The sequence below is a fragment of the Micromys minutus genome, assembly GCF_963924665.1.
Source record: "Micromys minutus genome assembly, chromosome: 1".
NCBI lineage: Eukaryota > Metazoa > Chordata > Mammalia > Rodentia > Muridae > Micromys > Micromys minutus.
The window spans coordinates 202763875-202778332 of NC_137969.1; the positions used below are offsets into that span (position 1 = coordinate 202763875).

Here is a 14458-nt window from a genome sequence, read left to right on the forward strand (position 1 = left end):
CTGCATGTCTCTGTTTGTGTCTATGTGTATATTGATCAGGTTTGATTAAGGGTAATACCCTGAGAAATGAGTGGATACCGGGGAGATGTGGCAGAGATGAGATTATAGTATTTAACATACGACAGTGCGTTTCCCAAAACTATGTGAGCAGCAGATTTAAACACTGGTGATAAGTGAGACTTAAGAGGCAAGAAATGAGGATCGATCCTAAGGGGAGATGCTTCCTTCCGGCATCTGCCGCTGGCTCCTCGGGTTTCTGAGACCCCAGAGTGAACCAGCTTACTGAAGTCTGTGAATAATTAGTGTGGTTGGTCTAGAAGCACATTTCATAAATGCTAAGTAGAAATGCTGTGAGAAGAGGGACTTAGGAGCAACTGCTGAAGAGCTGTTTCACTGTCCCCTTGCTATGACCCAGGCTTTCTTGTGAGGCTCTCTCATTGTGACTAACTCTTCATTCCCTGGACTGTTAACCAAGTGACTTTCAATCCTCCTGAAAATAAGATTTAGAGAGTTCTGTCTCATTGGCTTTTTCCAGACATTTCTCGCCACCCCTAAATTCCAGTTTATTGAAGATGGAGCCTCCCTTATATTTAAAAACTTGAAATTTATTTTTATTAAATATTTCTCTTTAAGGTAACCCTCAAATAATGAAGAATAGAGACTGCAAGGAACACTCTTTGAGTCCTCATTTCTCTTACTTGTGCTGTCAGCGTTTGCCTACATCCTATGCCTTACCCCTAGTAAAACTATTTTCGTTTTACCAGACACTTATTAATTTGCTTTTCACAAGAGATTGGATCTCTACTGATACAGGATAGCATTTACATCCAAACCACAGTTATCACAGAGTAGAGAATGACCCTCATAATTTGATTTTGTCAGTGTTATTTTATTATCTCACCTTTTGTCTTCCTGCAGTAGTTATATAAGCCAGCTAATGCTCTATAACAAAAGCACTCCCAAAGCCCAATGGCTTTAAACAGCATTTCTCACATCAGTAGATTGACTGGTATCCTAGTTCTATTGCTTCTGCTACTGCTGATGATGAAATACCCTAACAAAAAGTGCCTTAGCGGAGAAAGGGATTTGTTTTAATTTACAATTCTAGTTACAGTTCGTCATTGTGGGTGAGTCAAGGCAAGAACTTAAAAATAGCAGAGATGAATGAATATACTTGCTTCCTTTTCTTGTACTTGATTACTCTCAGATAGTTCAGAACCCCTTTCCTAGGGAATGGTGCCACCCACACTGGAATGGGTCCTACCACATCAGTTAACACAATTAAAACAATTCATGGTGGGTCCCCCCAAGGCCAACCCAATTAGACTATCCCTCATTGAGACTCTTTTCCCAAATGACTCTACTGTGTGAAGTTGTTAATTCAAGCTAAACATAATACATGGTATTAGCTAATTTAGACATGCCTGCTCTTGCCTCTTTTGCGTATTTGTCTTATTTGTATATAGTGAATCAGTTAACTGACTGACTCTATTATGGCTGGATCAGGTTTGTAATATATTCCCCTGGGACCAACATATGACTAGGAACATTAATATATGTTTTTCTCCCAAAACCTATAATTTCAAAAGGCATTTGCAATGATGACATATAAGCTGGCTTGATCTTAAAACTCAGAATTGGTGTGGTATATTTACACAATGGAGTACTACTCAGCTATTAGAAACAACGACTTTATGAAATTCCTAGGAAAATGGATGCATCTAGAGAATGTCATTCTGAGTGAGGTAACCCACTCACAAAAGAACAGACATAATATGAAGTCACTGATAATTGGATACTAACCCTAGAAAGCTCTGAATACCCAAGAAATAAGTCACAGACTATACAAAGCTCAAAAAACAAAAAACAAAACAAAACCAAAACCAAACCAAAACAAAACAAACAAATAGAAAAAATAAACAAAGGCCAAAAAATGGAAGCCTCAGTCCTTCTTAGAAAAAAAAAAGTGTATAGCACCCTCTCAGAGTGTGAGTACATGTGGACCTTAAATCATTAATAATTTAAGCACTAAGAAGATAGCCTTGTGGCAATTTTTGGTATTCAAAAATCATTATGTTTAATCTATACACACCAAGAAAACCCTGACTGTTTCCATGTTACGTTCTGTTCTACATGAACTTTATGCTTATGGTAACTAGTAAGATTTCAATGCATGCTATCAAACCTCTAAAAGAATCAAGTACTGACAAAAATATGTTCATATAGTTTTATGCCAAAATGTTTTAAAAAATCTGTACATGTATCTCTTTCTTTTTAAATAAAGTTGTAAGAAGAAAAGGCTCAAAATTGGTACATTGTTAGCTCTGTGTCTATTTGGAAGACCAGTGAAAACACATTCTTTTAATTGAAATTAATTACTTTTCAAAAAAGCTGTGCAAAACAAGAATATTTTAGAGTCTTGGTGACTTTAAAGTTTATCTTATTGCTTCTAAAGGAAATCTAGCACATCAACAGGCTTTCCACAGGTCCCATTTGGGCAACAATTCTTTTGGTAGCATATTATTATTATTTATCTAACCACTAACATATATGTTTGTTTTGATAGTGACTACCTAAGTGATCAGGGTTGAGTCTATTTTTTTCTGTTATTATAAGGATTAAAACATTCAATTTGTATTTGAAGACCATAAAATGTGGGAGCAAGATTATTTTTCTTTTGCCTTCTTATGCTTCAAATCATGTCATATAATTCCTTGGACTTAGTAGTTACTTTATAAATAAATATTTGTTGAATGAAGTAAACAAAAATGTGCTTGCTTTTGGAGCTTTGAATATTGTGTTTGGAGCACTTATTTATGTTATTCAGTATTAGGAAGCCCAAGAGAATGCTTTTAATAAATTCTATTCAAAATTTATCATTTATTTTTTCAACTGTGTAAGACAAATGTTCAGAGAACATGCAACTTAGTATGCAGAAAGGAAAGGTTAGGGCTGATCATTAACTTCATAGATTTTAATTAGTCTGTATATTAACTAAAAAAGATCCATACATTGCAGAAAATCTCATGCATGAGCTGTGTAAGAGAATAAGAGTTTTGTTTTCATTGGCTTTGTTTAACAAGGCCAAGAACCATGATCTTGGCATAGGGATGTCTTATTTCTAGGAAATCTTGAATTCTGAAGATTTTACAAATGCTTTGGAAGTCCTGCAAGGATTGTTACCAAAAGATATTGACGAATAATGAGATATTAAATGATATGATTTCGGGATCTTTGGGTCTAAGTCACTTATAAAAAAAGCCAGCCTAGCACTTACTGTCCCCTGTAACACCAAACAACAGCAGGGATGACAGAAAGACTTCAAGAAGTAGAGATGATTTTGTAGGACAAAGGGTATGTGAAATAGTGCCAAATGTACACTGTCAACACACATAGTTGTTTTATCTAAAGATTCTGTCACCAACTACTTCACTTTTTAATGATGTTTCTAAGCAATATATATGTATATATATTTAATTTATTCTTCTTTTATATAATACATGTTGACCACAACTTCTTCTCCCTCTTTCTATTTCTTCCCAATATTTCTTTTTTTTCTTCCTAATGTTCCTATGAAATAAGTGTCACAAAGCTTAGACACCTTAAAAAAATGGGACAAGTATTATTTCACGTAGGTTTTGTGGGTCTCGAGTCTGGAAGCTTGATGGTTGTGGCCGCATATTTCTGATGGATTGGGTCTAAGTCTTGTCTGCTGCCCTTGTTATTCAACAGCTTTACTAAAATGGAAGGATCTGCTCCCAGGATATCTAAATCACAGGACAGAAATTTGTTGCGGTTCCTCACCACAGGGCTTTGTAATGCCCTGATGGCTCTCCCAAGAACGAGGGATGTAAGAGAGAAAGGTAGAAGTTGCCTTGAGTTTTACGGTGTAGCACGTTCCGTTTCCAATGTATCTCACAGATCACACAGTCAGCTTGCTTACTTAGGAGGGGCCTCCTCAGGAGCCGAGTGTTCTTGGGGACCACATTGCATGAGAGCTCCCATAAGCCTTTGGGATAAGATCTACAGGTAGTATCACAGCTGTTTAGTTATACACTGGTTAGGTTCTTCATGTTTCATTCAAATTTTCAGAATTGCTTTTTAAATTTTTTTTTATTAAAAGATAGAAGACATGTTTTCACCTTCCCTGTCACTACACTGAGCTAGAACACTGTACTACCACCCAAAGGCTACTATGTGCAAAAAACCATTTAACTATGGAAGGAAAGAAACTGAAAAGGCAATGTGTTGAATAATTTAAGCTATCACATTCTGGAAATGACTGAGGTGTCAGTCAAACCATGACTGGTCATCTACACATCTTGATATCTTTATCCGTCACCACTGCTGCTGCTGTTCTATGCTACTGGGGACAAGTGTCGAGGGTGTTATCCCACAAAATTATCTATTTATCTTGAGACAGGGTGTTGGCAGTCCTGGGGTGGGGATAGGACCTGGGGCCTCACACATCACAGGCAATTCCTAAGCCACAACTCTGTCTGGAAAACCTTCACTTTTGTAGAGTACTGTTGACTAGACAAGCAAGAGGTACCCGAGTTTTCAGAATTTAGACACACAAGTACTTCCACATGTACTATATTAAGGTATGGAACATCAGCCATGCTCCACTTTTCTCTGCCTTCTCTCCCACTCCAAGAACCCAACTCATCCCCAAGTTAATTTTCCCTCGGCACAACTGGAGCAGGTACATTCTCTGCTATTTACGGTCTCATCCTCATATGTGTATGTAAATTGGACTTGCATGACAATTGAACTTGGAGCTTGTTCGTAATACCTAGGCTTGATTAAAAACACTTGTTGTGCAGTCTGGAAACTACCTCTCGTCTGGTATTTCCATCTCTAGCCTGACTGCCTCTTCTCAGGGGAGGAGCCTTGCCCTCTGTCTTGTACTTGTCCTGCATTCCTAACTGGAGTGCCGCAGCAGCCTGCTCACAGAGCTAACAGGACATCATTCCCTGAATACCTGAGGCATAATGCGAAAGGAACGTCACGCTGCCATAACAAATGCTGGGACCTACCCGAGGAAGCCAGGAACATTTGCTCAAGGTTCTCTCTACATTTTATTTTTCTTTAAGCAGATAAAAAAATTACTTTATGGATATGTGTACACTGTAGATGTGTTCAGACACACCAGAAGAGGGCATCGGATCTCATTACAGATGGCTGTGGGCCACCATGGGGTTGCTGGGAATTGAACTCAGGACCTCTGGAAGAGCAGTCAGTGCTCTTAACTGCTGAGCTGTCTCTCTAGCCCAAGCAGATTTTTTTTTTACCTAGTATTTTCTATAGGATTCTTCACCCCTGCAAAGTCTTAAGATCAAAAGTACTTAAGGTCAATGCTACAGCAATTTGCTTTCACATAAGTAGTATTTATTAATTGTAGTATTGAATATTTATGTAATAAATTGTTTTGTTATTGTTTCCAGGAAAGCTTGTCTTTGTCATTCTCATTTTTTTTAGCAGTTTTAATATTATTATGATTTCTTTTATTTTTGAGTCAAGTTTCTTTATAGGTTTCTGAAAGAGAAAGCCAGATGTTGGGTTGTGTTTTTTCATGCTGATGAAAGTGAGTGAAGAATGGAGCTTTGCCCAGCCTCAGGCACTGTCATATTCTTCAATTTTTTCCTGATTATTTCTTTTTCTACTTTCATTGACAAATACCATAATCCAAAGCAATGTAGGCCAGGCAAGGTTTGATTTCAACTCATAGGTTATAGTCTATTATTGGGAGAGTTCAAGAACTCAAGCAGGAATCATGGTAGAATGTTGCTTGCTGGTTAGCTGGCAAGCTCATGTGGAGTTAACTGTCTTAAGCAGCCTAGGCTTTTCTGCCTAGGGAATGGTGCCACCCATAGTTTAATGGACTCTCCCATATCAATTAACAGTCAAGACAAACTCCCATAGACATGGTTATAGGACAGTCTGATCTGGGGAATCTCTCAGTTGAGATTGTTCAGGTGACTCTAGGCTGTGTCAAACTGACAGTTTAAGCTACTTAGGACATATTTGTTTCAGATTTTCTGTTTTAAACAATCTGTTTCATTAAAAAGAAACAGACAATAGTTTGCTTTTTCTAAACACGGAGTATATATAATTCTGTAGTAACGGGTACTTATCAAAGAGATATTCCATCTATTATAGACAGCTACTGTAGCCATTTAGATTTTTACATTTATATAACACCACTCAGTTTCTGTTTTATTTGAAATTAAATTTTTCAGTACTGGCAGGTCTATTGAATTTAGGGTAATATCATCCACAATAATCGTATATAATATTTAACTGAGAGAAAAAAAAAGTAAAAGTCAGGAAAACTGCCAAGCATCACTTTTGTACCTGCAGGAAGCAAGAGACTGTGACGCAAATCAGGGTATTTTCAAACCTGTGTGGACAAGTCCCTATTTAGGGTCATTACATGTCTTTTCCTCCTTTCCTGAAACTTGAACTTGAGGGTAGTTTAACTGAAGGTGGTGTCCTCTGGGGAAGTACTGATGAGATTGTGGGAAGGCCTGGGTCAGAAACATACACTTGGCTCATGTTGACGCTGTCATCTGGGGTGGTGGATTTCATGGCATGGAGTATGTGTATGGGTTTTACTGTTTTCCTACACCTCTCGCTGACGACTGAAAAGTACAGAGCTAGCCTCAAAGGCCGGAGGATTGTTGCTGCTGTGTTACTGGGCCATCTGCCTGCGCCTGATTACCTGGAAGGCCCTGTGTGTGTGCTTGATTTACTCCGAAGACATGGCAGCCCCGGCAGGTGTCACTGCCTGTGACGTTTCAGCTTTCTTCTGACAGTGCCGATCTTTCAAGTGCCTTCTGGCTCTGACACTTGCGTCTGCAGTGTTAGACAGTGTAGGCAGCACCTTTTTGGTGAAGCAAATGAAAACCGTAGTGAGGACTGTGAAGCTCGCCCACTCTCAGCGTCACAGGTTGTCAGGTACTGACAGAATTTTAAAGTGTGTTCAGTGTGTTCAATGCATTTCCAAACCTTGTAGATATGGAAACATTCTTCTGGTTAGTTACAGTCAGTGACTCAGAGATGATATAAAGTTCGTGTAGGTTAAACAGAATGCTCAGTGTACTTTTTATGATTTCCTTTTGATTTTTCTCATGAGCATATAAAATTCTATATATTTTGATTCCAGACAGTTTTCTCTCTCTCTCTCTCTCTCTCTCTCTCTCTCTCTCTCTCTCTCTCTCTCTCTCTCTCTCTCTCTCTCTCTCTCTCTCTCTCTCTCTCTCTCCTCTCTCTCTCTCTTTCTTTCTTCCTTCCTTCTTATTTTCTTTCTTTCTTTCTTTCTTTCTTTCTTTTTTTTGCAAGTGGTAGTTAAAAAGGCTTCGTCGCTGCCTCAAAGCACCATTTCAATAGCTTATAATTTTTGTTGCTTTTTCTCATTGTCTAAAGGGACACATTTGGCTTGTCAGGATTCATTTAATTCCTAACCTAATTTTTTTTATAGATTATTTTTTTGTGTCTGGGTTATAATTATGGCCTCTGACATGTGGTTAATCCTTTTTTTTTATACGTACATAATTGGGTCGTTTTACATTTAAAATTTTTATATAAAACAGAGTGTTGATAGTGACATGAACATCTTACTTTGACTTTTTAGTGCAAGTAGTAATGTCTGGTAGCTCTCCGGCATTTCCTGTGTGTGTTTGTTGTCTCCATCTCCCATAAACATGAGGGATGTATCAGTGTTATCCCTTTGTTATAACACTGGGCTTTGGAGAGTTCAGTTATTGCTTGGCTAAGGAAATATTTAAAACCCCAAACAGAGCTCGTATGCTCAGCACTTACTTCACCATATACTTCCTTCCATGTGTGATTGCTCACCTGAGACTATAATGTATTTGACTTCCAGATTAATGACTTTTTTGAGATGGGATCTCTCTATGGAGTCCAGGCTGTCTTTCAAACTTGCAGTGTAGCCCTAGGTTGGCCTTGGATTTGTGATGCTCCTGCTTCATCATTCCTGTGAGGGCTGGGCTTAGGGGTTTGCTATGGCTTAAAAACCAATATATTTGTATGTTCATTCTTTCTCTCTTATTTTTTTTTTCTGGAGCTTGATCCTAGGACCAGGTGCATCTTGGGCATGCTAGACAAGTGTTTGACACACTGACTTCTATTTCTAATACCCTCTCCACCTTTGGATTTGAGACAGGCTCTTAATAAATTGCACATACTGGTCTTGAGCTCACTCTGTAGCCCAGAAAGGCCTCCTCCATCAGACTCTCCAGTATCAGGGATTACAGACTCATACAGCCTTGCACAGTTATGTATTTCTCAGTGTTGCATGAAACATGCTCATTAACTTCCATTTGTGTCTTTTTTTCTCTAAACTTTTCATCTACTACCAACAAAACTATTGTGGTTAATACATTGCTTGTTTGTTTGTTTATTCAGACAGGATCTTACTATGTAGTCGTGCCTTAGCCTTGAACTCTCCATGTAGATAAGGCTGGTTGAGAAACCACAGTGGGTTGTCTGTCTGCCTCCCAAGTGCTAAGATTAAGTCATGTACTAACCATGCCCAGCAAAATCATTGCTCTTTATAATACATGTCTTCAAAATATTGAGTGGGAATGAACTGCTCAGGGTTTATTAGATTAAAAACAAATCCACATTCCTTTTATCAATGAACATTATATTATTATAGTGATTTTTATTGTGTTAGCAAAAACAAACCAAATCTAGAAGTTAAGAAACAAAGTGTTGAACATTTCATTTATGTGTGAAACCATTTTCAAACCATTTCATCACCCAGAAGTCATTTTGCATCAATGGTCATTCCCTATCTTTCTGTTTTCCCCCATCTCCCAGCTGCCCCTTGTTGGCCTTCTGTCTCTGTGGATTTATTTATTCTAAAAGAAAATAGAACCATACAATATATCACTTGGGATATCTGGCATCTTTCAATTAGAAGTTTTTTTTTTTTTTTTTGTGAATTTAAACTTTACTGTAAGGAACTTGAGAATAAAAACACGGCAAAATTAACCATGTATAATGCCTGCATATCTCATGCATATCTATACAGCTAGAATGTGCTTCTTAAAGCTGTGGGAATTCCCATTGCATTTTAACTTCTTTTCGTTTAACTGAAAAACTTATCTTCATACATTGATCATGTTTTCCCCTCTCCTAATTTCTCCTACCCTCCTACCCACACAGCTTCATTTATCTTTTTCTTTTTTTAAAAACAAATGGACAAACAAAAACAAAAAAAAGTAAAAAAGAAGCACAAAAAGTCCCACAAAACCACAAAAACCAAAAATCAAAATAAGCAATCAAAAGTCCAATAAGACCAAAATATGGTGGAACAAAAGAAAATGTAGCAATGCTGCTGAGTTCACTAGGTATTGTTCTGTTTCTCCAGGCCATGGACCATGAAGCGTGCGTGGTTGATAGACTCAGTAAGACTCTGTTGGAACCTGATTTTCCTTTGCTATTGAGTATACATTTCAGATAACTTCTTGGTTAGGGGTGGGTGGGATCCTATGTCAACTTCCTCTCCTTAGGGCTCAGATGCTGTCTGGCCTAAACCCTTGCAGGTCTTGTTCACGCTGCCACAGTCTCCACAGGTTCAAATGCACATCTGTCCTGTTGTGTCTGGATGGCACTGTTTTCTTGGACTTATCCATCATCTCTGGTCTTAAAAATCTTTCTGCTTCCTCTCCCACATAGATCTCTGAACTCCGAGGCTCCAGAGGCTTGATGAATAAGTTCCATTTAGGGCCGAGTACTCCAAAATCTCTCTCACTCTCCACATCGCCCGTTTGTGAGTCCCTGTTAATTCCTATGCACTGCAAGAAGGGTCGTCTCTGATCCCAGTCAAGTAAAGACACTGGTCCAGAGTATACCACCAGGAGTCAATCATTGCCATGTTCCTGTAGCAGAACAATTGTAGTAGGTTTTCTCATAGGCCCATGACCTCTCTTATCTCAGGGTTTGGCCACATCAGCACTGTCAGGATGCTCTCCACAAATAAAGATGCATCTCATGGAGTGGGTCATAAATCCCATCAAAGAGTAAATGGTTTCTCCAGTAAGATGGGTGCCACCATTGTACCAATGAATCTTGCAGACAGTTTACTGTTGTAGGTGACATTTGCATCTGGGTGATACTGACGATCACTTTCTCTTTGGGTAGTGTGAAAAGTACCTCCCAGTACAGTCAGCCAGTTAGGCACTAGCTTGACTTCTCTGTTTGATGATGTAAGTAAGCATCATCTTAATTAAATAAATATAGGGCCTTACCATCCAGTTGTGGAGAGCGACCAGTAGCCTTGGCAACAGTCTGTGAAGTGTGGAAGTTTCAATGGGCCCTCTTTGGCCAATGACTGAGCAAGATGTAACTCATTTCAGGCATTGGGATTTTGCTTGGTGGTATAAGATGTCTAGTTGGGACATTGTGTCCTCTATTGTTTGGTGATTCCACTTAGATTCCTTTCATGCATGTACAGATTTGAGGACGCTTCCACAATGCTAGGCTTCCTTATTGCTTTTCAAATGGCCTTTAGTGTTAGTTTTTCCTTCCCATCACTCCCTCCCTCACCCTTCCTGCCCCGTTCCACTCCACTTGTAACCCTCTTACTCTGCTTTCTTTGTCTCTCCGTAGTACTATATTCTATTTGTTTTTTTTTTCATTTTCTGCTTTTTTTCCCCAAGACATTCTGTGGAGCCATGACTGTCCTGAAACTCACTCTGTAGACCAGGCTGGCCTTGAACTCACAAAGATGCACCTGCTTCTGGCTCCCAAGTGCTGGGAGTAAAGGCATATACCAACATTGCCTGGCTTCATATTACTGAATTCCATCCCCTTCCTTGAGGAAAACCTTTCCTGCCCCTAGTTCCTTTCCTGGCACCTAACTTCTATGGTCATTCAGATTGTAGTACACATTTTGAAAATGTAAGAATTAATGTTTGCATATAAGAGAAAATATACACTGTTTGTTTTGTTGGGTCTGAATTACCTCATCCAAGATGAATTTTTTTCTAGTGCTATCCATTTATCTGTGAATTTCATGAGTTTCTGAGCAATACTCTATTGTGTGTGAAAGTACCACATTTTCATTACCCATTTATCAACTGATGGAAGATCTTGAGGTGGATCTATTTCTAGTTTCCCGAGGAACTGCAATTGCAACATCCTCTGGGTGATTTTTTTTTTTTTTTTTTTTTTGATGAGTATGTAGTATCTTTTCATATCTCTTTGGATTAGCTTTGATTTGAATTCAACTTTGTCAGAGACTGAAGTTGCTAAACCCGCCTGCTTCTTGGGCACATTTGCTTGCAACGCCTTTCTCCTTTTCCTAAAGGTAATATCTCTTCTCGATAGTGAGGGGGTGTATTTTGGATGCAGCAGAAAGAAGCATTCTCATCTTGTTTTACATGTACTTTTTGCTCATTGTAACTGGTGGGATCTTGATCACACTATCAAACCTTTAAAAAAAAACAAGTACTGACAAAAATGTATTATATACTTTTATGCAAAAAATGCTTAAAATCTGTACATTTATCTTTGTTCTTTAAAATAAAGTTGTTAAAAAAAAAAGAAAGAAGCATTCTCTTTTCCAACCCAGTCTGTTAGTTTGTGTCTTATATAGAGTACCTGAAAGCATTAGCACTGATAATTGTCAATGAGCAGTATTTATTGATTTGATTCCTGCTATTTTGTTGCTATGGTTGGTGCCCACTTTTTATTCATTATTCTTAGATTAGTTATTCATCGTGTCTTCTTGAGTGTGATTGACCTCTTCAGATAGAAGTTTTCCTTTTAGTACCTTTTTAAGGGCTGTATTGGTAGATAGGAATTGATTAGTTTCTTTTCATCATGCAGTGCCTCTTTTGGTTGATTGTGATTGATAGTTAACCTGGGCTTTTTTTTGTTGTTGTTGTTGTTGTTTTGTTTTTATACTCAGTATTTTGATTATTAGGTGTCCTGGGGAATTTCTTTTCTGATTCAGTCTATTTGGTATGCTGCAAAATTCTTATACCTTCATAGGTACCTGCTTATTTAGAATGAGGAAGTTTTCTTCTGTGAGTTTTTAAAAAATATGTTTTGTTCCTTTGACTAGGCTTCTTCTTCCTCTATCTCCATCATTCATAAGTTTAGTCTTTTCATAGTGTCAAGATTTCCTGAGTGTTTTGTGTCTAGAAGTTTTAGATTTGCTGTTGACATTACTAAACAAGCCAGAGGAGAAAGGGGCCTTGAAAAGCCATACAGTTGAGTGCCTGGGCGATAAAACGGAGGCAAAAGCAAACAGACTCATTTGCCTGGTGATGTCAGATGTGGGGACTTACAGTTTACACAGTACCGAGGTCTCTTGATTCCTGGTTTATTGTCCTTCACTTTAGTGTCTTTGTATGACTACAGCTAAGTAGCATGCTGGTCATTGTAACAAGCATCAGTAATGATGAAAGCAACACTGGAAATGCCAGTCAGTGGTTACCAAAATGTATTTGTATTCATTTTTATTTTTGCTTGGATTGAATTTTATATCTGATTTTAGTTTCTTGCACAATGCTCTACAGAACCTGATTAAATGGTAATGTTTTATATGTAGCAGATATAATATTACATAATTGTCTTATTAAATTTGATCATCTATTTATAAATGTTAACAATTTAAAAGTCCTCAAATAGAATAAACTTGAGTGTGTGTGTGTGTGTGTGTGTGTGTGTGTCTGTGTGTGTGTGTGATAGGGTTTCACTGTTTAGCCCTGTATGGCCTGGAACTCACTATGTAGATCAGGCTGATCTCCAACTCAGAGATCTGCCTGCCTGTGTTACCTGGGTGCTGGGATTAAGAATATGTGCTACCATGCCCATCTACACAAACATATTTTCATGTTTTTAAAAATATTTTTCTCATTTATTGAATGTTACTGAATATTTTATAGTTCTCTTATGCATTTGCTTTTACTATTCTAATTGACTAAGACTGGTATATTGGATAAGGAATGCATTTGATGGTTTTATAAGTTGACATTCTCTGTTTTCTTTTGTCTTCAGGATATTTCTTTGATGGAACGAATGTACTTCACACCATCCCAGGCACAAATTGAAGTACCAGAGTTGCCAGAAGAGAAAACATTTCAGTCAAGTATTAAGCCACTTGTGGTAACATCTCTAGTATAAATCTTTTTCTGAATTAAAGAAGTAGTGTGTCTTTTGTTGACTAAACATTTGCAGAGGATTAAACATGGTTTCCTCTAACTTGCTTTGAAGTATGTTTAAGCATCTAACCCAAAGCTGCATGGGCATCTGGCTCCCTTGGCTCTCAGAAACTGTTCTGAGTGAGACCAAACTCCCTTTCCATGGAGAAAGATAATGAATGCCTCTTCTGAGTTACAGATGCTTAATATCGAAAGTAGCTTGAGATAAAACTAAAAGTTATTAGCCTCTAAGCAACCATCATTTTCATATACATTTAGCTAGAAGAATTGCTAAAAGTGCAGTCTGGACCGCGGGTAACAGAATGTTTCAGAAGCAAAGGTTCTCATTTTCCACCAAAGGGAAACTGACAAAGGTATTTGGAGCAGTCCATAACATCTTCTCTGATGATGGGAAGTGTCTCCACTTAAAGTGAATGAATTAAAGGTATATCCACATTTACATAAAAAGACATGATAAACAATTGCTTTACTTGGGAGTTTTGAAAATATGACCCCCATATTTGTGTATACACACACACACACACACACACACACACACACACACACACACACACATATATATATATATATATATATAGAGAGAGAGAGAGAGAGAGAGAGAACATATTTTATTTTAGGATAGCATTTAGAAAATGTTTGCAACCTTCTGTTTCTAATCCCAAGTAATCTTTTTTCTTTTTCCTTCTTTTTTTATTGACTGTTAAAATGTGTCCATGTGATTTTTTTTTTCCCCCTTAGGGTTTGGTGATGTAGGCCAGGGAAAAATAATTTTCTGGCTTTCAGATATCTTATAAAGTCAACTTGAACTTTTGCTTTGGAATCTGTAGAAAGAAACACTTACCAGATCAGCTGACTTTCAGACACATCTACCCATCCCTTCTGTGGCTGGGTAGAACATGCTGTGGAACTGAAGGCTTTGGAAGGACCAATAAGATGAACATTTTCTACTTTCATTTTTCTCCAGCCGAGTATTTATGAAGAGCCTTCCGAGACTGTGTCAAACATTATTCAGATGGACCAGGAGGAAGCTTTGGAATGGGGAACTGTAGAGGAAGATCACTCAACTTTTAAATCTCAGGAAACCTTAGACACTGTGCTACCTGAGGACTCCGGTAAACCTCTGGAGAGTGAGCTTCCTATCAGTGATGTAAAACCAACCAGGCGGCCAACTTTAACAGTAAGCAAGACAAAACACTACTATTTGTGTGGGGAACACTTAGAATTGTGAGAACTGGGGATGTGCAAATATAAAGAGG

At 38.0% G+C, this 14458-nt stretch overlaps 1 protein-coding gene across 1 annotated transcript in view; it reads left to right on the forward strand.

The window, feature by feature from the left end:
• Nucleotides 1-14458, forward strand: part of TTC6 (tetratricopeptide repeat domain 6) — a gene marked incomplete at both ends in the record, with an annotated part of 174830 nt that overhangs the window by 15228 nt on the left and 145144 nt on the right. Inside the window, 2 exons of the mRNA XM_080912417.1 lie at nucleotides 13039-13146; nucleotides 14167-14379. Coding sequence (XP_080768543.1) covers nucleotides 13039-13146; nucleotides 14167-14379 — 321 coding nt within the window. The remainder of the gene's footprint in view (nucleotides 1-13038; nucleotides 13147-14166; nucleotides 14380-14458) is intronic.